This window comes from Eschrichtius robustus, chromosome 1 (assembly GCF_028021215.1).
Source record: "Eschrichtius robustus isolate mEscRob2 chromosome 1, mEscRob2.pri, whole genome shotgun sequence".
NCBI classification, from domain to species: Eukaryota; Metazoa; Chordata; class Mammalia; order Artiodactyla; family Eschrichtiidae; genus Eschrichtius; species Eschrichtius robustus.
This window is the reverse complement of record NC_090824.1, coordinates 13,308,234-13,333,018: the sequence shown is the minus strand read 5'-3', so window position 1 is coordinate 13,333,018 and position 24,785 is coordinate 13,308,234. Positions and strand designations below refer to the sequence as shown.

General features: G+C 36.7%; 1 protein-coding gene across 1 annotated transcript in view; it reads right to left on the bottom strand.

Moving 5' to 3' along the window:
- RPS6KA5 (ribosomal protein S6 kinase A5) overlaps positions 1 to 24,785 on the bottom strand; it is a 181,555-nt gene that overhangs the window by 58,423 nt on the left and 98,347 nt on the right. Inside the window, exons 4-5 of the mRNA XM_068541532.1 lie at positions 13,001 to 13,116; positions 9,878 to 9,985 (exon numbers count right to left, since the gene is read on the bottom strand). Of these exons, the coding sequence (XP_068397633.1) occupies positions 9,878 to 9,985; positions 13,001 to 13,116 (224 nt within the window). The remainder of the gene's footprint in view (positions 1 to 9,877; positions 9,986 to 13,000; positions 13,117 to 24,785) is intronic.

Genomic DNA, 24,785 nt, shown 5'->3' with positions numbered 1-24,785 from the left:
AAAATTACAAAATACTGTGAAAGAAATTTAAAAAGACACAAATAAATGGAAAGACACCCCATGCTCATGGACTGGAAGACAGTATTGTTAAAACGTCCACACTATCCAAAGTGATCTAGAGAGTCAACATAATCCCTATCAAAATCCCAATAACTTTTTGCAGAAATAGAAAAAAAGATCTTAAAATTCATATGGAATCTCAAAGGATTTGAGATTAATAGCCAAAACAATCTTGAAAAAGAAGAACAAAGTTAGAGGTCTCACACTTCCTGATTTCAAAACATATTACAAAACTACAGCAATCAAAACATTTTTGACTTAAATAAAGACAAACATACAGACCAATGGAACAGAATAAAGAGCCCAGAAATAAATCCTTATGCACGTGGTCAAATGATCTTTGACAAGGGTGCCAATGGGGAAAGGATAGGCTCTTCAACAAATGATGCTGGGAAAACTGAATATTCATACACACAAAAAAATAAAGTTGGATCTTACCTTACCCCAAATACAAAAATTAACTCAAAATGAACTGAAGATCTAAATGTAAAACCTAAAACTATAAAACTACTAGAAGAAAGCATAGGGGGAAAGCTTCATGACGTTGGATTTGGCAGTGATTTCTTGGGTCTGACGCCAAAAGCACAGCACCAAAAGCAAAAATAGACAAATGGGTTGACATTAAAATTTAAAACTTCCTTGCATCAAAGGAAACAAGCAAAGTAAAAAGACAACCTACAGAATGGGAGAAAAAGTTTGCAAACCATATATCTGATAGGGGGTTAATACCCGGAATATATAAAGAACTCCTACAACTCAACAACAAAAGAGCAAATAAATTTGATTAAAAAATAGGCAAAGGACTTCAATAAACATTCGTCCAAAGATGGTATACAAATGGCTAATAAGCATATAAAAAGATGACTCAACATCACTAATCATTACAGAAATGCAAATTAAAACTACGAGATATCACTTCATGCTCCTTAGGAGGGCCACAATCAAAAAAGCAGAAATAACAAGTATAGGTGAGGATGTGGAGAAATTGGAACACTTGTGCTCTGTTAATGGGAATGTAAAATGGTGCAGCTTCTATGGAAAACAGTATGAAGGTTCCTCAAAAAATTAAAAATAGAATTGTCACATAATCCAGCAATTCTACTTCTGGGCATATATGCAAAAGAATTGAAAGAGTGATCTCAAAGAGATATTTGTACACTCATGTTCATTGCAGCATTATTCACAACAGCCAATAAGTGAAAGCAACTCAAGTGTCCATCAGTGGATGAACGGATAAACAAAATGTGGTATATACATACAGTGAAATATTATTCAGTCTTAAAAAAATATGGAAATCCTGTCACATGCCACAACATGGATAAACACTGAGGACATTATCCTAACTGAAGTAAGCTGGTCACAGAAAGATAAATCCTGCATGATTCCACTTATATTAGGTATCTAAAACAGTCAAACTCATAGAAACAGAAAGAGGAATGGTGGTTGCCGGGGGCTAGGAGGAGGGGAAAATGGGGAGTTGTTGTTCAATGGGTACAGAGTTTAGTTTTGCAAGATGAAAAAGTTCTAGAGATCTGTTGCATAAAAAAATGTGAATATAGTTAACACTACTGAACTGTACACTTAAAAACGATTAAGATGATAATTTTTGTATTATGTGTATTTTGCAACAATTTAAAATTTTTTTAAAGATTCAAAGAATATAAATCTTAAGAGATTGGTAAATTTGATTACATTAAAATGTCAAATCTGATAATGGCAAAAACACCATTAGTCACAGTTAAAGACAAGTAAAAGATCTGAAAAAGAAATTCACAAAATGCATAATTATCAAGGATGGGTAGCTGGAATATTTAAAGAACTCCAACAAACCAATAACATCAGAAAAAAATTGCAACACTGTGATAGAGAAAACACAGAAACATAAATGTACCTCAGAAGCAGAATGGATAAATAAAATAGATAATTCATATAAAAGAATATTATAGAGCAGCTAAAATGAACGAAACAGATTCCTGTTTATCAGCTTGAATAAATTTCAAAAATAAGTCAAATAAAAAACAATCTGCAATATAATATGCTATTTATATACATTTTAGAAACATAAGCTAACAGTATATATTGTTTATGGATGTAATATATAAAGTAAGGATACTAAAACAAGATTAAATTCAATCCACCATCCACCCTTTGCCTGCACCTGTGCTGCTAAATGTAGTTTTAAGAAAACCATTTTTTCTTAAAATGGTTTTTCTTTCTATATTGTGGCTGACAATATATCTATCCCCAGTCTCTCTCTTCTTAGGTTTAAATTGAGCCAATGCTCAATTTTCAGTCCGTGTCTTACTTGACCTAACAACAGTATTTTATATAGTTGATCATTTATCATCCCTGAAACACTTCTTCACTTAGCTTCCGGGGACAACACACCTGCCTGTTTTCTTCCCAACCTCCTCATCCCTTTTTCTCAGTCTCCTTTGCTGGTTTATCTTCCTCTCTTGACTCTCTTAATGTTGGAATAACTAGAGTTTATACCTTTGTCGTTTTTTCTTTTCTATCTATACTTACTCTGTTGGTATTCTCATTCATTTCCATGATTTTAAATACTACTTATATATTGGCAAATTTCAAATTCCTATCTCTAGATGAAACTTCTCTCCCAAATTCCAGATTCATATACCCTACTGCCTATTAAACATCTCTGTACATCTAACAGACATCTCAGACTCAACTGGTTCAACTGCACTCCTCCACCCACCCAAAACCTCCCCATCGGCATATTAGTGGACAGCAACTTCATCCTTCCAGCTGCTCTGGCCCCAAACCTTGGAGCTACTGTTGATTCCTCTTGTTCTCTCACACCCCATATTCAAGCCATCAGGAAATTTCCTTAGCGCTAATGTCAAAATATATCTAAAATCTGACTATGTCTTCCAACCTACTCTGCTACCCCATGGTCTAAATCAATGCCATCTCTTGCTGGGGTTAATGCAACAGCTTCCTAACTGGTCTCCAAGTTTCCAGATTTGTTCCACTACAGGACCATCGTGCTTGGCAAACAGTATCTTCTTAGATAACTCAGGCCTTGTCATCTTCTACGCAAAGCTCTCCAGTGGCTCCCGTTTCACGCGGAGGACCCATAGTCCTTACAATGGTCTCCCATGCCCTGCACGATCTGCACAGTGCTTCCTCCAGATGACCACCTCCACGTCCTTCTTTCCCACTACTCTATCCTCACTCACTCTACACACCCACACTTACCTCCTTTTTGTTCACAAACAGCCCAGGCATATTCCCACCTGAGGGCCTCAACACTGGCTGATCCCTCGACCTAGAAATCTCTTTCCTGGGTATTGATACGGCTCATGCTCTCTCACTTCCTTCAAGTCTTGACTCAACTGTCACCTTCTTAGTGAAGCCTTTCCTGATCACCTGATTTAAAAGTCCAAGCTGCTCTCACCCTGCTACTTCCTATCTCTCTTTCCTACTGTACTTGTCTTTGTGTCAATTACCATTATCTAACATATTCCATACATATTTTACTTGTTTATTTGCTATTATCTGCCTCGGGGGGAAATTTTTGTCTATTTTGTTAATTGCTGGATTCCAACACCTAGATAGAACAGTGCCTGGATCACAGTAGATGTTCTCTCAATATTTGCTGAATGAATGGGAAAAAACCACAAATTGTCCATAACTGTATATGTGAATAGTGGGTGCACAGATGCTGCTATATCATTTGCTGTATTTTTATTACATTTGAAATATTTTATAATATAAAACATTAATATAAACATTTATTAATCACATTTATGCAATGTTAGTATTCCAGGGTGTCTCTTGCTAAATTCCCCTTATGGGTTTGAAAGTCCCTGACACTTAGAAAATAGATTAAAATAATCTATTTATAGGTTTATATATTCTGTTTATAGATTAATATATCCTATATTAAAATAGAATATGACTGCTAAATATAGTTTTCAAGTAAATTAAAAATATATATAACATATTTGAACAAATGGAATCTACAGTAGAAGTTCCTCTGAAAAGAAACTCAATTCAAAAGTTGTCCCCGCTAGCCCTGTGACGTAATTTACATAAAACCTGCCCACTGAACTTGTGCACTGAGCCTGCCTTAAGATAAGAAATATTATATGAATAAATCTTACCTGAGCCAATAATTTCTCCCATAAGAAAAGTTATAAAGGGATCTGTGAGGCAGACACCTGAGGACAAAGCCATCTCTGCCTCCCTCCCCCTCCTCCTGTCCAAGGGCAGGGGATCTGCTCTGATATCTGGTGGAAAAAACCTTTACAAATGGCGAAAGCGTCATGTATTAGTATCTGAATATTGTGTAATATTGTTTGAGTAGAGGAAAAACAGGGGCCACAGAAGAACCCTCTGACTGGTTTCTAGGTCTCCTACTTTCCCAGCACTTCCATCTCAATATTTACCTTAAAATAACTAGAATTAACCCAGAGTCATGCTTTTGGCAAATGACTGATAGGACTTATCGACAGAGACTTAACAGGCTCTTCAGGAGCACATGCAAATGAACAGAATCGTGAATAGATGTCAGTCACTACGGATCCATCAGGAAGGGAGATGGACGAAACTAAAAAGCTGCCTTAGAGAGTTGTCTTGTCTGATTCCTCATGCAAACACGCTCTTTATGGATCCTGAACCTCACCTAGGCATCCTGAGACATGCACATTGTAACAGCAGAATCCTGCGAATGACATTATAAACTAGGCATTTATTAGACAAAGATGTAATTTAAAACTTTCCTACAAATAAGAAAATTATGGGAGAATAATTTAAGATTCTCATTTGTATGTTTTAATTTTACTCACAGTAATCTGAAATCTGAATAGTACCTATTTAAGTGGAAACTGATATTTACATTGTGATTTACACTTTAAAAAAGTACTTTCATGAGCATTAACTCATTGCATCCATATGAAAATTGTATAAATTAGATGTGACAAATATTATTTTACAGATGAAGAAACCAAGACTGAGAGGAGTTAATGACTAAGTGACTTGCCCAGTGTCACACAGCCAGGAAGTGGAGAACCGAAAAAGATCCTCTAACTTCAATATGCGTTCTTTCCACTACACTAAAATGCCTCTTCTATGTTCAAAGAATTAATTAGTGAATAACATTATCTGAACGGAGCAAAGATTGCATTTTTCTATTTTCTGGAAAGAAAAATCCACAGGCCTTTTCCTTTTAAGTACAGCTACCATGGCAGTGAGTTATAATTAACTTAGCTACCTCTGTTTTAAATGTTGGGATGTTATTTTTCTTCTAGTTTTATTATCTACCTGAGGATTCATGTTAATAACCTGTTGTGAATTTTTTCAAATGCTCCATGTTAAATTATGAAAACATAGAATGCATATACCATAGCTAAGTATAGGGGAATTAATAACACATGAATGTATCACTTTGACATTATTTTCTTATAAATAAGAACAGATGCCCTTTTTAGAAAAGTGCCTTTAAAGTCTTCAATGTTAAAATCATATATCCAATACCTAGCAGACTCACAGTGAGAACTCAACAAATGTTTGCTGAACTGTATTCTCAAAAAATCTTATGAAAAACATATATCGGTGTGCAGATATTTAGAAACGTCTTCTTTTATTCTCAGAATTACAAGGGATTTGTGAAATTATGTGGTTGAGAAAAGAACATATCAGTAAAAGTATCAAATTTGTATAGTGTTCATTATCATATAAAAGATTGTTAAGGCTTCTAAAATAAATCAATTTTACCCAGTATACAATTTAGTTTAGCAAATTACAATCTAGAAATAATTATATGAGGTAACGATGAATACTTCTAAAACCTAGGCTCATGAGGGCAAGGAATTTGTTTCTTTCACCACTATATTTCTAGGGTCTAGTACAATACCTGGCACATAGCAGGTACTCAATAAATATTTGTTGAATTATTAAATTAACAAATATACAGAGAGATGAGTAGTACACCATGAGTAGAAACTTCAAACATGTCTAAAAAGTAATTCCTGAAAATTAAATAGAAATATTTCCCAGATCAAATGAGGGCAGAATTTGTAATACACAAAACTGTGATAAACTGAAAAAGAAGCAGATTTTGGTGGGGGAATATTAATTCAGGTTTGGAAATGCTGGGCTTGTGCGATCTATGAGAGAGTCAAGGGGAGACACACTAGGGGCATGTTTGGGTCTGGAGCCCAGTAGAGCGGTCAGAGTTGGCCATGTATATTTGGGAATCACCAGCATACAGGGAGAGAGTGCAAGCATAAAAAGAGAAGAGTAACTAGGGCTGAACTGTGAGGAGCCCTCAGATAGAAGAGAAAGAGCCTGCAAAAGACACTGAGAGAGAGAAGGAAGGGCAGGGGAGCACGGCGTCACAGAAGCCGGGGTGAGACGCAATTTCCAGTTCAACACTACTAGGTAGTCAAGTAAGGTGAGGACTCAAAAATACCTAAAATGGAGGTCAATAGTGGCCTTGGCAAGAACAGGTTCAGTCAATTGGTAGGAGGTGCAAGCCAAACTGGAGTAGATTAAGGGGTGAGTGACCTGTGGGTAATAGACTGCACAGACAAATATTGACAAAGGAGAACATAGGGCAACAACTGGAAGGGAATAGGGGATTCTGAGATTGTTTGCTGTTCATCAGTCAGTCCATTCATCCATTCATCTCTCCATTTTTAAACATTTAAGATGGGAGAGACTAGGCTTGCTTAAATGGTGACAGAAAGGGTCCAAGCAGAAGAAGAAGAGGTAGAAAAGAAGAGGGGTCCGTTACAGATAGAGGTAGAGATGTATAATCTCTCTATATAAACTGGAAACCAGGGAGGAAACTCCTCAAAGTGAAGTTTAAGCTGAAAACCAAGGAGGTAGTGTAGGAATAGACAAAAAAGAAGCTCATTCCAAGAAATGATATTTTGATATAAGTCAGGCTGACATGGGAAACCAAAAAGGAATGCTAGCTAATCAAAATAGAAATTGTTGGATGGGAATATTTTTGAGGTGCAATAGGTCTAGGCAGGAACACTTGCTAAGTGGATGCCAGGTGGAATAAGGGGGGAGCAAAGGACCATTAGATCAAGTTTTAGGGGACTCAGAAAAGGAGAGTCCCTACTTGAGCCACAAGAGTTAAACCTGAAGCCTAGCAAGACAGTATGTCCTCTTCAGCTAAGAGGAAGAATGAGCTGGTAGTCTGAGGGCAGAAGACAGATGAAACCGTAAGGCTTAATAACACATGACTATAACACATAATTACATGAAATGCAGCTAGGTTGCATTGTGAATAAGGGAATCTATAAATTACTTCTCCACTTCAGATTGAATCCCATTGTTTCATTTTTGCACCTAAATAACCAAGTGCTCAAAAACTGTGGCATCCGACAAGAATTCCCTTCATTCCCTTGAGGAAATAGCTGTTGAATTGACCAGCAGAAAACACAAGTCTCTCTTGTGAGAAGTGACGCAGCTGATTCAGTCACCCAGCAGTTCTGACTAATTTGTATTACTGTATTAAAACCCAACAATTCTGATCATGTTTGATTTTTGTTTACCTCTTGCTTTGGTTTCAAACATTTTGCTCTTCCTCAGTGCCAAAGTCTGTTTCTGCCTATTGCCCAATGATCAGCCACACATGTCCAGAAATACAGGATTCACGAACTGATTCTTTCATTGTAGTATCACCAGAACCTAGCCTAATGTCTAGCAGATAGAAGTCTCTCAACAAATACTGATGAAGTGAATGAGTAAATGTACGTGCGGTTCCACGGGGAGAGGAAAAAGTGATCACCAACTCTCTCTATGCGGGGGGAGTCCTCCATCTTTACATGCCAAGGGTCCTTTGACAGTCTGTTGAAGCCGACAGACCCCTTCTCAGCATGATGCTTTTACATATATTGTAGGACAGAGCAGACTAATGATATTGAAATACAATGAAATCAAAATATAAAGAGAAATTGTGACATCATCACAAATGTGCTTCTGCGGCGTGGGCTGGGCTTGCTAAGCCGCAGGCCTCACTGTAGGGAGATCTGGCTGGGCCAGTTCACTGGCAAAACCACTAGCCGACAGCATCTGTAGATTTCTGTTCTCAGTTCTCAGAGAGGAATCCTCCCAGCTCTTGTCTAGGAAGCCACGGTTCTCAGAAGGAAGGGGCAGCAAGAGGCCATGGCAGTTCCACAGCGCAGTGTGGCAATCTTCACGCCACCCCCTAGCTTTGACGGTGTCCTCTCCTTCAACCGTGCTCCTTGCCCCTGAATCCATAGTTTTGTCTATTTAACCTTGTCAGTCTTCCATGAGGGTCAGAAAGGCAAGGTTTCCTACGGGGATAGTGCAGATCTGAGATCTGGGGGGGTACCTGTTTCTTATATAGACTTCCAACTAATCCTCTTATGTCCTGCAATCTTGCTTTGAGCGATGCCTGGTGCCCCCAATTCCTGAGCCTTTCTGGGGGTCAGAGGTGCAAATTAGCCTGCTTTGGGGATTCTCATATTACTGGCTTAGGATTCAGCTGTTTCAGACATGCTAAATCGGTTACAACTAGTATTTCTGCTGTCCATCTTCCAGAATCTGGTTGCTGTTTTCCTCTCTCCCTTTTGAGTATATGCCTATTTTAAGCCTTTACTTTTACTTGTAGTAGGGTTTAGTGAGGAAACAACCATGAACATATTTCATCTGTCACATTTTTCAAGTTGCCACTAAAATTTTTAACAAAGTTTGAAAAATCAAACTTTGAAGAAAAATCCTTAAAAATTCATCTCATCTTTTTCATAACTATGATTTTTCTATCAAAGATAATCAACATATTGTTATACCCTCAGGTTCATGAAGGCAGAGACCATTTCCCTTTTGTCACTGTATTATCCAATACCTAGCATAGTAGAGGTGGTCAATAAATATTTATTGATAAGTGTGAATGAATATAGATATGATAAAAAATTGGGATCCTTTGTTTTCATAATTTTAGTACTTATCTAACTCACCAGGACTGCTTTGGCAATATTCAAAAAAGCAAACAATCAGAAATACATACACCTAATTTGGAACCCAAATTACAATAACAAAGCCCTTTATTACAAAAATTTAACTATGATTCTGTATACTATAACAATAATTTCTTGGATAGAAAGGAACTGGCATTCAAATTACTTAGTTGTCTTGAAAAACTAGTAGTGTAAAAATGTACTTTTTATTACAACTGCTACATAAATAGTATTTAATTACAACTAATAAATGTACAATTTTAAATATTATTAAATAAATCTTTAATAATAAATTTTAATCAATGCTGAAAATGCAAAGTCCTTCATATTTAAAATCTGTACATTAGCTACTACATTTTAGTTTGTATGGGCAAAAAACCAGCAAGTTTATTAAAAAATTAGGTCTAGTAGATCCTTGCTATTCTTGTCAAGTGAGTTCAAAGAGCCATCATGACATGTCCTACTTTGTAATTATAATGTAAGCTGTATGTGCTTTGTTTTGTAATTCTTTATTGGCTATTATCTAAGCCACGATTTTCCTAAAAGGCCCAAAGCATTATTTTAAAATTTCAGTTATATTTTATGGAGAAAGTTAAATGCATAATTTTGCTTTGTTTTTAACTGGGGAATTCTGATATATCCGTAAAAGGATTACTGGAATTCTAGCAGGGTGGTTCCATGGTAATTTTAAACCAAAAACTTTACAGCTATCCATGTCAAAATATTCCTCTGGGCAAACTTGTACAAAAATCCATAATCTGTTTAGTACTATCCCATTAAATGCTCATTCTATAGCTAATTTTTCATCATTGTTTACATTCTGTTTTACTAACTTCAAATTAAAATATAATACTCACTTCATCAGCCACAAACTCCTTACTCAGACCAAAATCTGTCAGCACCACATGGCCATTAGAATCAAGTAGAATATTCTCAAGCTTAATGTCACGGTATATAATCCCCAACTGTAAAAACAAACAAATACGCATATTAAAATAACAATTTCCAAAAAATACATTAGGAAAGTCTTTCTTATCTACCTTAAAAACAAACCAAAAAAAAAGGCATTCTCCTGCTCAGGGTGCTATGACGGCTCTTAGTCACAGGTCAGGGCAAATCTAAATGCCTCCATCTCAGGGTTTATCTGCTGGGTTCCCTCTGCAACCATGTCTTCATGCTCCATAGGGTACATTCCTGTCGGACTAGCTTCTGTTGGGTCTACTTTGACTACTGCTTCTTCCTGGGTTACTGTTCTTGATGGAGTTCATCCTCACTCCAGATGATCTTCAGGTGCTTTCTTAGCCAATTCATGTCCATCACTTCTAATGGCTTCAGAAGGCTTTCCTGACTAACCACTTCCCACACTGGTCATTTCCTTGTTTTTATTGCTATAGCATCTATATTTACATTGTACTTACCTAAAAGTAATTGATATTTTCTAGGTACTTCCTGCTTTTCTTGATATACCCATAGCCAAACTGTTTTTTCACTTTTTATGCATTTACCTAGTATCTAGCACAGTGTCATATGTCAAATAGGTAATTAATAAAGGCTTGTTGAATAATACGCTCCTAAACACGAAGGTTGAAGATCACAGGTTAATTTTAGTTGATCTTTAGTTCTAAATAAGCAACGTAAATCTATTAGATATTTAAATATCCTTCTATTTTGTTTTGTATGTAAGTTTTATAGTAAAACACTTCAGCTATATAACATAAATGAATCTACCCAAGTTATATAAGAAGTACTTGATATGCATGAATTCCACATTTCATGTTATGTCAGCCCGAATTAAATGTTTTTAAACTTAGAAACACTGCTTTCCTCAACACTAAGTATATGAAAAATAAGACTCTTGATACTTTCTTAAAATTGAAACAAAAAATTACACAAGGAAAAACACTAGGCAATTTTCTTCCAAGAACCTCAGTGGGGGTTTTTTTTTTCCATATTTTAGAACATTATTATATATTGTAAATGCACAGTCTGTTAAACAGACATTTGACTTGAAGCCTTACAAGCACCTAACAACCAGTATGACTTTTTTTTTAACAACCTCTTTGGAAAAGATTTTAGGAATAAGTCATTTACTACCTGCTTTACCTCATCACTTCCAAGTAAACTCCCCGTTTTTGTCTCTTCCTGAGAAACTCAGTGTTAGTAGCTATATCAAGATTATCATTATTAGCTTTGTGTTATATCTCTTTGTATTTATCTTGTTAGGTAGTCAGATTAAGAGAAATTTAGCTAAGACCTAATCTGCTATATACTTTCCCTCTATATCAATTACATTTATATCTTGTACTCATCATGTTCTCTACCTCTGTGTTTCTGATTACCCTGTTTTAATAATAATGAATGTTCATGGATTTTCCCTTTAAGAAACAGAATTAACAGTTTTCATACTAACTAAAAACTGAACTTACTAGCTTACCTGTCAGAGCCTTGTATTTTGTTTGTGTTTACTCTGGTATTTATGGTGATTTCCACCATCGTTTTTATATTATAAAAATTACATCTGATTCCCCTAAGCATAAAACAAAGCTTTTCAGCCTATTCCCTGGCCCAATTTGGCTCATGTATAAAAATGTCCTAACTACTTTATACCCCACAGAAGTAACCATAGGCATAAAGCTCATCCCCACACCACCAATTCTATCAGAAGGAATACAGATGCCTGTTCCTATCACTTCAGTTCAGCTCCCACCTTACACTCCCCTTCCTTTCACTCCATGGCACTGCAGCCCTGAGCCCCAGAGCCTTCTCTATTTCCCTCCTGTTCTTAGACATTTTTTCATTCATTCTCCTTAGAATTCCTATTCTGAACCCTGTCTCCCTCTACCTGCCCAGTTGTGTTCCTGTTCTGGGCTAGATCTACCCATTTCTTGATCCCTTCCTTCTTATGTCTTCTCATCATCTTTTCTCACAGCCTCTCCCACCCGTTACCTCCATCCTGCAATTCTAATCTTCCTGCCCCTTTAAAAATTTCATCCTTCTTCCTTGCCTTTTTTCTTCATTTCTCTCCATTCTTTTTATGCTCCATAATCAGCACTTCAATCTTTTTTTTTATCTGTAATCTAGTGTAGATTCTGAATATATAACAAAGAAAAACAGCGGCTTTATGATGTACCCGTATCATCCGAACTTAGCGACTCGCGTCATCCTCCTATGGTCTCACACAACTTTGATAAAAATTATTCTAGTACTTTCTATTTCTTAGAAATACACACAAGCCTAGGCTACATAATGACTGTTTGCTTCTACAATAATGCTTCCTCATTAAAAAAATATTTTTAGTCAAAATTTCTTGGATCAAGATTAATAGTATCTGAAATAATATTTTTTAAAAGTTCAAACTGATTTTATGGAGTTCAAACAGCATCACACACATATATGAATTCCACTGAAAAATTTGAGTAACTGAGTTCATGCCACATGAAGGCAATGGAGCAGGAGGGAGTGGGGGAGCAAGAGAGGACCTTAGGGGTGAACCAAATGGAAAAGAAAGCGAGAGTGGGAGAGGGGGATAGCTGGGTAGCATAGGTAAGTGCTTCTTTCAAATATTCCAAGCTAATTGGGAAACATACTCTGAAGATGCACAGGCAGAGTCTGCAATGGAGTAAGTCACAATTAAGGAAATACATATTATGACTTGTGGGTTCACCTTAAAGGTTTTTTAAAGAATGAAAATCTTTTATTCTAATGATACTTTGTAATAAGCATCAGAATTTTTCATGAACAAATCCAAAAAAATGCTCAGGTTCTACCTTTTTAATCTGCATCCCAGGAACTATAAAAGGAAAGTAGACTTTTACAAAGGGAATGATGAAATTGAAAAAATTGGTAGTGGTCTATGAGTGTGCTTCCACAATCTCCACGAAGACAATGACATGTAAACGCATTAGCTCTTTTAGCTCCATCATTACTTTAGTTACTAGATTTTCTAAAAAAGGAAATCCCAAAGGTTAAGCATCTCTTACCTTGTGGAGATGTTCGAGGGCAAGCACGATCTCTCCAACATAGATCTGCACCTCGTGCTCTGTGAAACGCTCTCTTTGAGAAAGATGAGTAAAAAGTTCTCCACCATTTATATAATCTAAAAATGAAATATATTTTTTCTGTCTTTGACTTGTATTCATAAACTAAAGGAAATATTTCCTTTTAACCACTTTGGATTAACCATAAGGCATTGACTTTAATACATTATTTTTGTACAATTCTTAGTATATAGTTTCATATAGAATATATTACTAAATTCATATAAATACAGTTTCATAAGTTAATGACTACCCTAAACCACAAATGAATTTGCATAGAGTATTGCTATTAAAACTATTACATGAAATCTGCATATATTTAAATAATTTTCCCAAATCCAGCATATCAGAAACCTCTGCCATCACCATACAATTCTTAACTTGCTGTAGAGTACCAAAACATCAACCACCACAATAACTAAAATAAAAAATGAAAAAAACAAAACAAAACTCCCAGCCTTTCCTTTGTAGTAGTGGCCGGTCACTATTTTTAAGCAGATTCCCTATTTTCCAGAATTGTCTATGGAGAGCCCTTCCAAAAATGTATATTAGGTAGCAGGTAGCCTTCTTATGGTTCCACATAACTCAAAAGTAAAAGTAGCACAACATGGGTGAATCAAAACACCTGAAACTAAACGATTCCCATTTCCCTTTCAATTTGCCCATTTTATTCCAAGAGGAATAATGAAATAAGAGAGAAAAAAGCTACAGTGAGACATAAATTAGGAGCTGAATAGTAATAAGCCACAACTGTGTTCATGATAGGCTCTAAGAAGACATTTATTGATAAACTGATAATAGTTTCATCAGAAACTAACCATTACTATCTTACACAACATTTGTGTGTGAGAAACAATGTACACCTAGAAAACAGTCACAGATATAGATTAAAGCTTTTCTCCTAAAAAAAAATCTGAAAAGCATGTATCCCAAGTATATTCATTTGTCAAGTTTACCACAATTTGATAAAAGACCAAAGCAGAATCTTCATTAACTCACAAATTTTTATCTTGCCTGTTTAACTTCAAATTCCAAACAGCTGATGCAACAGAATGAAAGAACTCTAAAAGCTGGTTGTTTTGCAATGTATTTAACAAAGCACATGCCAGCAAAAAGCACTGCCCTTTTAAGACTTTTGTATTTTGCCAAGAGGTTTTAATTATATCTTAACACAAAGCTAATTATTAAAAAGGTGTAAAGGAACATAGCATTCCTGCAAACTAACAGTGAATTTTTTCTACCTTTAAGTAGTTACTTATTTAAATCTAATACTGATGTTTATGCATATGGTTTCCATAGTTAGTCATGGTACAGATATAGGCATTCATAGGTCAGTTGACCAACTGACAAACTCCTACACACCCTTGAATGTCCTACTTAATTATCTCATCTTCAATAACCACTCCAACAGAGTTGATCACTCCCTTTTATGTTACCCCCTGTGTTTATTAAAGACTTATACCACTGCAATTATCTTGCTGCACTGAAAATGTTTATTTGCATACTTCCTTTCTCTGCTAAACTCTGAGCTTTTTAAAGTCACGATCAATGTATTCATCTTTAAAAAAAAAAAAACACTCTGAAACTCAAGGGCAAGTGAGTTGTAAAAAAAAAAAAAACAAAAACCCAATGTACTCCTGTCTTTGAGGCAACTTGATATAATCCAAAGAACCTGGGCTTTATAATCAATAAACCTGAACTAGACAATGGCTCTACTGTGTCCTGTCTTGAGCAAATAAAGTCTCTCTCAGTGTCAGTTCTTTATCTATAAAATGGGAATCAGATCTACTATAGATTATTGTTTCTTGGAACATAGAAAGTATTTTATTTTCATTTACTGGGGAGACTAAGAAAAATTAACTATAAATCTAAGAAAACAAACCTAAAACAACGTCAAGTCACCTACTTCCTACTTGTAGAATAGACCAACAGCCCAAGGTGAAGACTTGACATTCATAAAATAAATATGCTTTATTTGTAGGTACAGAGTTGCACACTTTATAAGCTGAACAGCCAACTCTATCCAGTGGTCCAAGCTGTCAACATTGGTAAGGCAGATACATAGGCTGCCAAAGGACTGTAACAGCAGGAGATGCAATACCTGGAGTGGTGTTACAGGGTAAGTGCTATCAATAGCAGGGATATGAGGTTAGTGGGAATCTCTGTAAGATAAGTACCTAGTACCCTCAGTTGTTATAATTCTAGTTGTTTTGTTTGGTATGTAGTGGTATCTCGTTATGGTTTTAATTTGCATTTTCCTGAATAATAATGATATTTAGTATCTTTCCACGCCTTATCGGACATTTCTATACCTTCTTTTGTGAAACGTCTATTAAGGGTTTTTGGTGGGGTTTTTTTGCCCCTCTTGGTTTTTTCTTTTTTATTTGAAATATAATTCATATACCATGAAATTCACCAATTTGAAGTGTAAAATTCAATGGTTTTTAGTATATTCAGAGTTGTGCAGCCATCACCACATTCAATTTTAAAATATTTTCACACACTCCCTCCCCAGAAATCCCAATTCATCTGTTTCTCCTTTAGTTGCTTCTGCTTTTTTTAAAAAATTTATTTATTTATTCATTTATTTATATTTTGGCTGAGTTGGGTCTTTGTTGCTGCCCGCAGGCTTTCTCTAGTTGTGGTGAGCAGGGGCTACTCTTCGTTGTGGTGCACGGGCTTCTCACTGCGGTGGCTTCTCTTGTTGTGTGGAGCACAGGCTCTAAGCGTGCAGGCTTCAGTAGTTGTGGCTCGTGGGCTCTAGAGCGCAGGCTCAGTAGTTGTGGCGCACGGGCTTAGTTGCTCCGTGGCATGTGGGATCTTGCCGGACCAGGGCTCGATCCAGTGTCCCCTGCATTGGTAGGCGGATTCTTAACCACTGCGCCACCAGGGAAGCCCAGTTGCTTGTGCTTTTGATGTCACATTTAAGAAATCACTGCCAAAACCAAGGTCACAAAAATTTATCCCTACGTTTTCTTCTAAGAGATTTATAGGTTTAGTTCTTACTTTTCATCTTTGATCCATTGAGTTAAGTTTTGTATATGTTGGGAGTTATGGGCCCAATTTCATACTTTTGCATATGGTTATCCAGCTGTTCCAGCACCATTAGTTAAAAAGACTGTTCTTTCCTCATTGGCACCCTTGTCAAAAAATCAACTGACAGTAAATGTGAGGGTTTATTTCTGGACTCTCAATTCTAATCTATTATCTATATGTCTATCTTTACTCCAGTGCCACACTTTCTTGATTACTGTAGCTTTGTAGTAAGTTTTAAAAGTGTGAGTCTTCCAACTTAATTCTTCCTTTTCAAAATTGTTTTAGCTATTCTAAGGTTGATTTTTCCATACAATTTTAGGATGACTTTGTCAATTTCCATAAAAAAATAAGCTGGGATTTTGAGAGAGGTCTGTTAAATCTATAGATCAATTTGGGGAGTATTGCCATCTTTATAAAGGCTTTCAATCCATAAACATAGAATCTTTTACCATCATGAAGTATCCCTTTTTTATCTCTAGTATACTTTTTTGTTAAGTATATTTTGTCTGATATTAGTATAGCCACTCCTGCTTTCTTGTGGTTGCTGTTTGCTTATGATGATGTTTAAAAGATGTTTTAAACAGTTTAAAAGATGATTTATCTTTTCCTATCCTTTTTCTTTTTAACCTATTTGTACCTTTGAATATACAGTGTATCTCCTGTAAACAGTATACAGTTGAATCTTTCCCCTTTTATCTCTAGCATACTTTTTCGTTAAGTATATTTTGTCTGATACTAGTATAGCCACTCCTGCTTTCTTGTGGTTGCCGTTTGCTTATGATGATGTTTAAAAGATGTTTTAAACAGTTTAAAAGATGATTTATCTTTTCCTATCCTTTTTCTTTTTAACCTATTTGTACCTTTGAATATACAGTGTATCTCCTGTAAACAGTATACAGTTGAATCTTTCCCCTCATCTGACAATCTCTGTCTTTTGATTGTACTGATTAATCCATTCACATTTAATGTTATTATTGATATAGTTGGACTTATGTCTTGCTATTTTACTGTTTTGTTTTCTACATATTTCGTATCTTTATTTGTTCCTCTATTCCTCCTTACTTCTTTCTTTTTCATTAAGTAAATATTTTCTAGTGTAACATTTTAGTTTCTTTAATGAATTTCACTTTTTTGTTATTTTCTTAGTGGTTGCTCTATAGCTTACCATACACACATTATCACAAACAGTTTCAGATTTATACCAACTTAATTCCAGTGATATATAGAAACATTTCTCCTACATAGCCCTATTCTTTCTTCCTCCCTTTTGAGCTATTATTGTTATACATAGTATAACTATATATGTTACAAACCCAACAATACATTATAATTATTACCTTATATAGTTTTATGTCTTTCAAAGAGGCTGAAAGAAAAGAGAGCAAGTACATATTTAGAGTTTGTCATATTAGCCTTCCTATTTACCATTTTTGGTTCTCTTTATTTTTTCTTGTGGCCCCTGGAGCTGGACAGCACAGAGGTTTCTGGCCATTGTAAGGATTTCATATTTTACTCTGAATGAAATAAGAAGCCTCTGGAAGATTGAGTACAACAGTGGTATGAGAAGACTTCCATTTTAACAGGATCAATGACTCTGGCTGCTGTGTTGAGAACTTTCAAGAGGGAAAGTAGGGAGATCACTTGCAGTAAACAAGAAGAGATGATGGAGCCTAGGAGAAAGGTGACAGCTTGGTGGTGGTAAGGATCCAGCCCTACCTGAGCACATGAAGAGATGGAATTGGCGTTACCTGAGATGGGGAAGGCTGCAGGAAGGACAGATTTGGAAGGGATGACCCAGAGTTCACCTCTGGAAATGAGGAATGCACAGGGTCTAACAAATAGTAAAAGCTCAATAAATGGTAGTTATCGTCATCACCATCACCATCTTGAATTATTTATTCTAAGACTGTTAAAAGGTACAAGAGCCCTTCTGGAATCCTTTTAGGAAAAGGAAGATAAATTTCTTATGGCCAGTTAGATCATTAAGAGGAAGGTGCATGTAAATTCCTTGAAATTATGCACAATTTTTTCAAGTATATGTAAGCATGTGTGCATTCTACTGAGAAGAGAGGGTCCACAGCTTTTATCAGATTTTCCAAGGAGTTACAAGCCAAAAAAGTTTCCAAAACATCACTCAAAAGACAGCATTAAAAATTTGAATGGAAAAGTGCCTATGAAGTTTATTTACAAACAAACCAATGAATGCGGACTGCCAGCACATGGGAAACATCTGAGAGTAGCGTCTTACAGCTCGCCAGCACCATAAACTTCATCATCACAGCGCAAGCACCCAGCGCCATTTCTCCTGAGCATTTAGATCGCTTCTCCCTGACTTCTGGCCTTGCTTGGCATAGCTGTCCTGGAGCTTACTGTACTTAGAACTGGACTACTGAGGCTCAGAGCTTTAAAAAGTGAAATGGAGCATGAGGTTTTCATTGTCAACAAGATCTCTGCCTACTGAGGATGTGCTGGAACTGCATTTCTGGTCTCTTTACACCTCTGTGTTTATCCAGAGAGCTAGCAACTCTATTAGGGGAAGGTTAGGGCTTGGCCTTGAAACTAAAAACAACTTAGCCAGGCAGTGACACAACAAATAAAACAAAATTTAGAAAAGACTACAGGGATATTATTCAATTTGAGTTGAATTATTGATATAAAATGTTTACTCTCTTGAAAGAGAACACTGGAATCAAGAATGCAGGCAGATTCTGGGATAGAGTTAGCAGTGGCATGAATATGGTCAAAGACATCAATGGAAACCCAGATCATTACTAACATCTGAGAGGAAGAGTCTTCTCAGCTTTGTAACTCATGGAACATCCACTTTCCCCTACCCCCCCATCCCAACCCTTTCCCACTGGGCATAAATTACATTTCTCCATAAAAAAGACTTATTTAAAAGCTCAGATGGAATAAAGCACGTGAGTGGAAACTGTCTACTACTAGAATTATTTAAGATCTACTCTGCCTGGTGGGCCTTGGTCCATGCCAACTCATCTACCCTGAATACTTTCCTGTCAAAATTATGGATTCATTAGAATTCTAGAAATTAGATTTCTCAAGTCTCTGCCAATTTCTTTCTCAACAAACTGCAAGCATGAGGGTTTTTTTTTAAGCCAATGCCAACGGTTTTTATTCTCTTCATGATAAGAAATAGCATGAGGGTGTCCAGTTTTTATTGATATTCCTGAGGCTTTTTGCCCCTGTGGACATACAACGAAAATGGACTAAGTGGTGTTGGCTCAGTTTACGCTCCTGGCTACTGCCGTTTGTGTAGAAGCAGCGTCTTAGTAACCCCGGTTAGTCACGGTAAGTGGGAAAGGGCTCCTGGCAGATAAGAACTAAGAGATGTAAAACAGGGTTTTGGCTGCCTTCCTTTAAAATCTGTATCTCATCACAGCTCACTGCTTTTGAGACTAGACAAAGAAATAATAACAACTAGAGATATTGGGCACTTTCTATGTGCCTGTTCTATTTGGATATGATAACAAATTTGATCCTGATAAACAATGCTACGAAGTTGGTGCTATTAAAATAATAGTATAATCCCCAGAGAAAACAGGTAATCTCTAGAAAATACTGAAACCCAGAGAGGTTAAAAAAATTATCCAGAGTTGCATATCTGTTAAGTGAGAGAATAAGGATTATGAACATGGGCAGTCTGACTCTAAAACAGTGATTTTTTTAAATGCTATATAGGTTGCCCTTTTTCCCCTACTGATATAGTTTTTACTATCATTTATCAGGAGCAGCCCCACTGGGCAACTGGTATTGCTAATTACTGTCAGAAAAACTGTCTTAAAATCAACTATCCTGTCCTTCAAATATCTGAAAGGCTTAGAGCCAATAATTCTATATATTTGGTCATAAAGTTTCTCTATTTTACATGCTTTTCTTAATCAGGTTTTGGAGGGCTCATAAGAATGTCACAGTACTCAGAAGGAGACATTCCTAGGGGGCTGTACTAAGATTTCTTTTTAATGTCCACAGTAAACAATAAGTCTCCATCTTTTTTGAGAATGTGCCAACCTAAGATTATTGCTGACATATTTCTGACATAGAACTTAAGAAAGTCAATTTGTATCTTGTAGGAGAGGGCCTAGGGCTGTTTTCTCCAAAAAAGTACTTGGCCTTGCCCTGCAGTTCTCATCTTAACCCACCTGCCTGTTAAAGCAGATGGCTCTGAATTTGACCACAAAGAGCTACATTCTAGATTCTTGTCAGAGACTAGAACCTCAAATTGCCTGCAGTCCAAATCTCATCATATGTTCAGTTGTGAGAAATAATACATACAGGACAATAAATGTAATCTTTACATCTTTCTCATTATTTACTATAATGACTTCAGACAAACCTACAAACTTGGATAACACTGTTTTGGAAAAATTATACTCTAACCTTGTTCCATAGGCTTACATTGTAAGGGACAGTGGCATAAAACTTGGAATTATATCCTTAGTCAAGGAAGGCTGGTGAAAATTGTCCATTATATCTGGGCCCTATTTAAAAAGCTTTTCCTAGATCATAATGCCTTACCTATGGGTTTGTTTTTTTTTTTAATATCTTGATACAATTTCAAACTTACAAAAAGTATTTGCAAGAACAGCACAAGTAATCCCCATATAACCAGCATGCAAATTCACCAATTGTTTATATTTTGCTTCATTGGCTTTAGTATTCTCTGTGTAATTCCCCTGAGCCAATTGAGAATAAGTTGGAGACATCAAGCTCCTATGTCCTTCAGTGTGCAAATACTAAAAAAAGAATGCCCTTTCATATAACCAGAGTACAATTATCAATATCAGAAACTTTATGATAAAAATACTATTATCTAATCTATACTCTCTATTCAAAGTTTGTCGTTTGCCCCACTAATGCTCTTTGTAGCTACTCTTCCCCAGCCAAGGATCTGGTTTATGATCACATATGCATCAGATATCATGGCTCTTCAGACTCTGACCCTAAGTCACAACATACGTACATATTAATTTTATTAATTGCTGCCAATGTTTACAGGTACCTTCCTCCAAAAGGTCATTTATATTCCCCACTAACAGTGAATGGATGCCTTAGAAAACAAAGTTCTCACCAACTCTTGATATTATCATTATCTTTAATTTCTACCAATTTGATAGGCATTTCAAATTGGACACAGAAATTTTGAAGGTGCAGAAGAAAGAAGAGGGGAAGAAAATCTGATAGATTTTCAGTGGCAGTAGGACAAGTGGGCACCTCAGACAGGGAAGACGACGTTGATAAGGCTGCAGGGCTGAGAAGTAGTAAGAGGTTAGCAAAAGTCACATGCCGCTCAGGAGAGAGGAGTAAAATGTCTGCTAACCTCTGTGAAATTCTGTTGAGACTATCAGCATGAATTTCAGGCCAGACCCAGCTGACACATTTTGGAGACATATGAGGAAAGCTTAGAAAGCTGGTACTGGAAAAAAAGTTTAGAGAGTAATCAAAGCAACTGCCATGTCAGGCGAGGAGGAAGGTTAACAGGGCAAGTGGTTCTCGTGTGCCAGACCAGGCAGATGCCAGGCCAGTAAAGAGGCACGTGGAACCCAAAGATGGTGCAGGGAAAGGGGCAGGAAAGACTCGAGGGAAGGCAGGGTCAATGAGGATTGAAGAACAGGCCCAGGGAGTGTGAGAAAGGAGAAAAAGAGAAGATTACGGCCAAAGAAGAAATTAGAGGTTTAGTCTAAAAGCTTATTTAAATATATGCTGATTAGAGGTCTTAGACGTGCGACTGGTTTTAGTGACAAGGCCCAATGTGTGACTAGGCTTATGAATGGCTACAGTGAAGTAAACGTTAAAACATCACAAGTCAAGGTGGCTTGGCATGGTGTTGAACTGGTTATCAATACGGCTGTTAAAATTGTGGAAGGGGATGGAAGGAAACTGGAGGAAAGGGAAGCTAGGCCTGAATAAGTCACTGGAAAAGGCGAGCACGTGTCCCAGGAGTCAGTTCAGTACAGGACTGAGGTTAGGGAGTTGGAAAAAAGCGCCTTCACAAATGAAGCTCTGGTGGGAAATGACTTTTAAATGACGTTTAACTACCATTACTTTGTTGAGCATAAGGGGCCCCTCTGTAAAAGGGGCTGCTGGATAGGTACCATCCTCCAAGGAGAGGAGGTTTTACTTAAGATAAATTAGGCACACTCGGTTACGATTTAGGGTGCTTGTGCACATGGGGTTATCCACCGAGCACAGTGGAAGGGGTTAGAAGAGGAAGATAAGGGAAAGAATGAGGTTTAAGCAGGGGAAGAATAATTTTCAAATTCCTAAAGACATTTTTTTAAAAAACCTCCAAAGCTTCTAAAATAGTAGACACAAAGATAAACTTTATAGAGAGTATAGTCCACAAATACATTCATGCTTTTCTAATGACATGTTTTACCTTTTAGTCTAAAAGCTTATTTAAATGTATGCTGTCAGAAAGCAAAGTTGAAATGTGACACCAATGAGGCAGATGAAAGTCCCAGGGCAATTTTCTCTCTGCCAGGCACAGGGTCTGACACTAGCAAATATAAAGCATCCACTAATATCAGTTGCATGAATTGAATAAACATGCAATACTCTGCTTACTGGCTGCTGTAGCCATATAGGAGAACTAGGGCAGATTTTTCATCTCAAGTTTATTAACAGTAAAAGTAGAAAGAAATAGTTAAATATTATAATAGCTAAAAACTGCTATTCAGATAGACCAATGGGCAGCAAAAAAGAAGGGGAAAAGTAGAAGGAAACGGGTAATAACATAGCAAGAACACATTTCCTGATGAACATATCTCTTAAATTCTGATCTCTTCCCCTCCTAGAAAGGTTCGGAATAAGTCTTAAGATTCATTCTGTTCATAACTGAAGGAGAGAAGGAGACCATCAATAGTACACCTTTGTGACAATAATTATAAATAAACAAGTGAATAAATATGATATGTTCTCAGGAGCTGTGAGGCACATTTCATCAATGTGACTCTTACGAAAAAACACTGATCAACTTAAAATTATACTGAGATTTACTTATAGTCCATAAAGTGGAATACCTCATACGATGCTTGTATAGACTACTGGTTCCTTGATTAAACCTAAAAGGAACTTCCTATATGAAAAAGATTATATCTCAATTCATTTGTAGTTGCTAGATGATCTTCTTTATATGTAGAATGGCTTATACTCTATATCCATAAAATAGGAATATAAATAATTCCAACTTGCACATAAGATTGTCATGGTGATTAAATGAGCTATTGAGAGTTAAACTTGGGCCAAACATGCAGTAAGCGTTTATTTAAAAATGACTATTGACTACTGTTATTATTTACAGACATCAGTTACAATTTATAGAACTGAAAAATAATGACATGTTTAATTGTAATGATTTTAAAATAAAATTCAAATTTATGGTGTCCTGACTTACCTATTCTCTCAATGTAAGCATAATTTCAAAGCTTATAAATGTTTAATATATATTTCTACAAAGTACTACAGGGTCTAATTAGTTTTAGTTGGTATTAAGCAAAAGAGAAATTTTCTTAAATAACTGATATTTTAGTGCAATCCTCATGTTTTAAAATTGCAGAGATATCTGGTTTTTATTCAAATGCAAATAAATTGCTTTTAAAGATTTTTATGTGACAGTAGTTGGAGTGCCAGATGAAGCACTCTGATGTTGTGTTTCTAAGAAGCATAAAAATAACACAGAAATCACACAAATAATGTGAAAATTCAAAGTCACAAAATCTCTCCCACTTTAAAACACGACCATCCTCCCTAAATCCCGTATGTCCCATCTTCTCTTCTCTTCTTCCTTTCATGGCAAAAGTTCTTTAAAGAGTGCTCTACAGGGCTTCCCTGGTGGCACAGTGGTTGAGAATCTGCCTGCCGATGCAGGAGACGCGGGTTCGAGCCCTGGTCTGGGAAGATCCCACATGCCGCAGAGCGGCTAGGCCCGTGAGCCACAACTACTGAGCCTGCGCATCTGGAGCCTGTGCTCCGCAACAAGAGGCCGCGACAGTGAGAGGCCCGCGCACCGCGATGAAGAGTGGCCCCCACTTGCCACAACTAGAGAAAGCCCTCGCACAGAAATGAAGACCCAACACAGACAAAAATAAAAATAAATAAATTAAAAAAAAAAAAAGAATAAGAGTGCTCTACATGTCTGATCTGACTCTCCTTACTTACTCTCCGTTCACTTCCTATTGCTGCTGTAACAAATTACTACAGATTTGGTGGCTTAAAACAAGACAAGTTTATTATTTTATGTTGTAGATTAGAAGTCTGGTGTGGGTGTCACTGGGCTAAAATCAAGGTGTCAGCAGAGCTGCACTTACTCTGGAAGTTTTAAGGGAAAGTCTGTTTCCTGCCTTTTCCAGCTTCAAGAGGCTGCCCACATTCCTTGGCTCATGGCCTCTTCCTCCATCTTCTAAGCCAGCAGTGGCAGCTGAGTCACTTCCCACACTGCATCACTCTAACCTCTTCTGTAGGCATATCTCCATCTGACTCTCCCCTTCTGCCTTCCTCTTCCACTTTTATGGGCCCCCCCAGGGAATCCAGGATAATCTCCCTATTTTAAGGTCGGCTGACTAACAACTTTAATTCCATCTGCAACCTTAATTCCCTTAATTTGTTTGTCATGTAACCCAACATGCTCACAAGTTCTGAGGATGAGAATGTCAGCATCCTTGGGTGGCTGTTA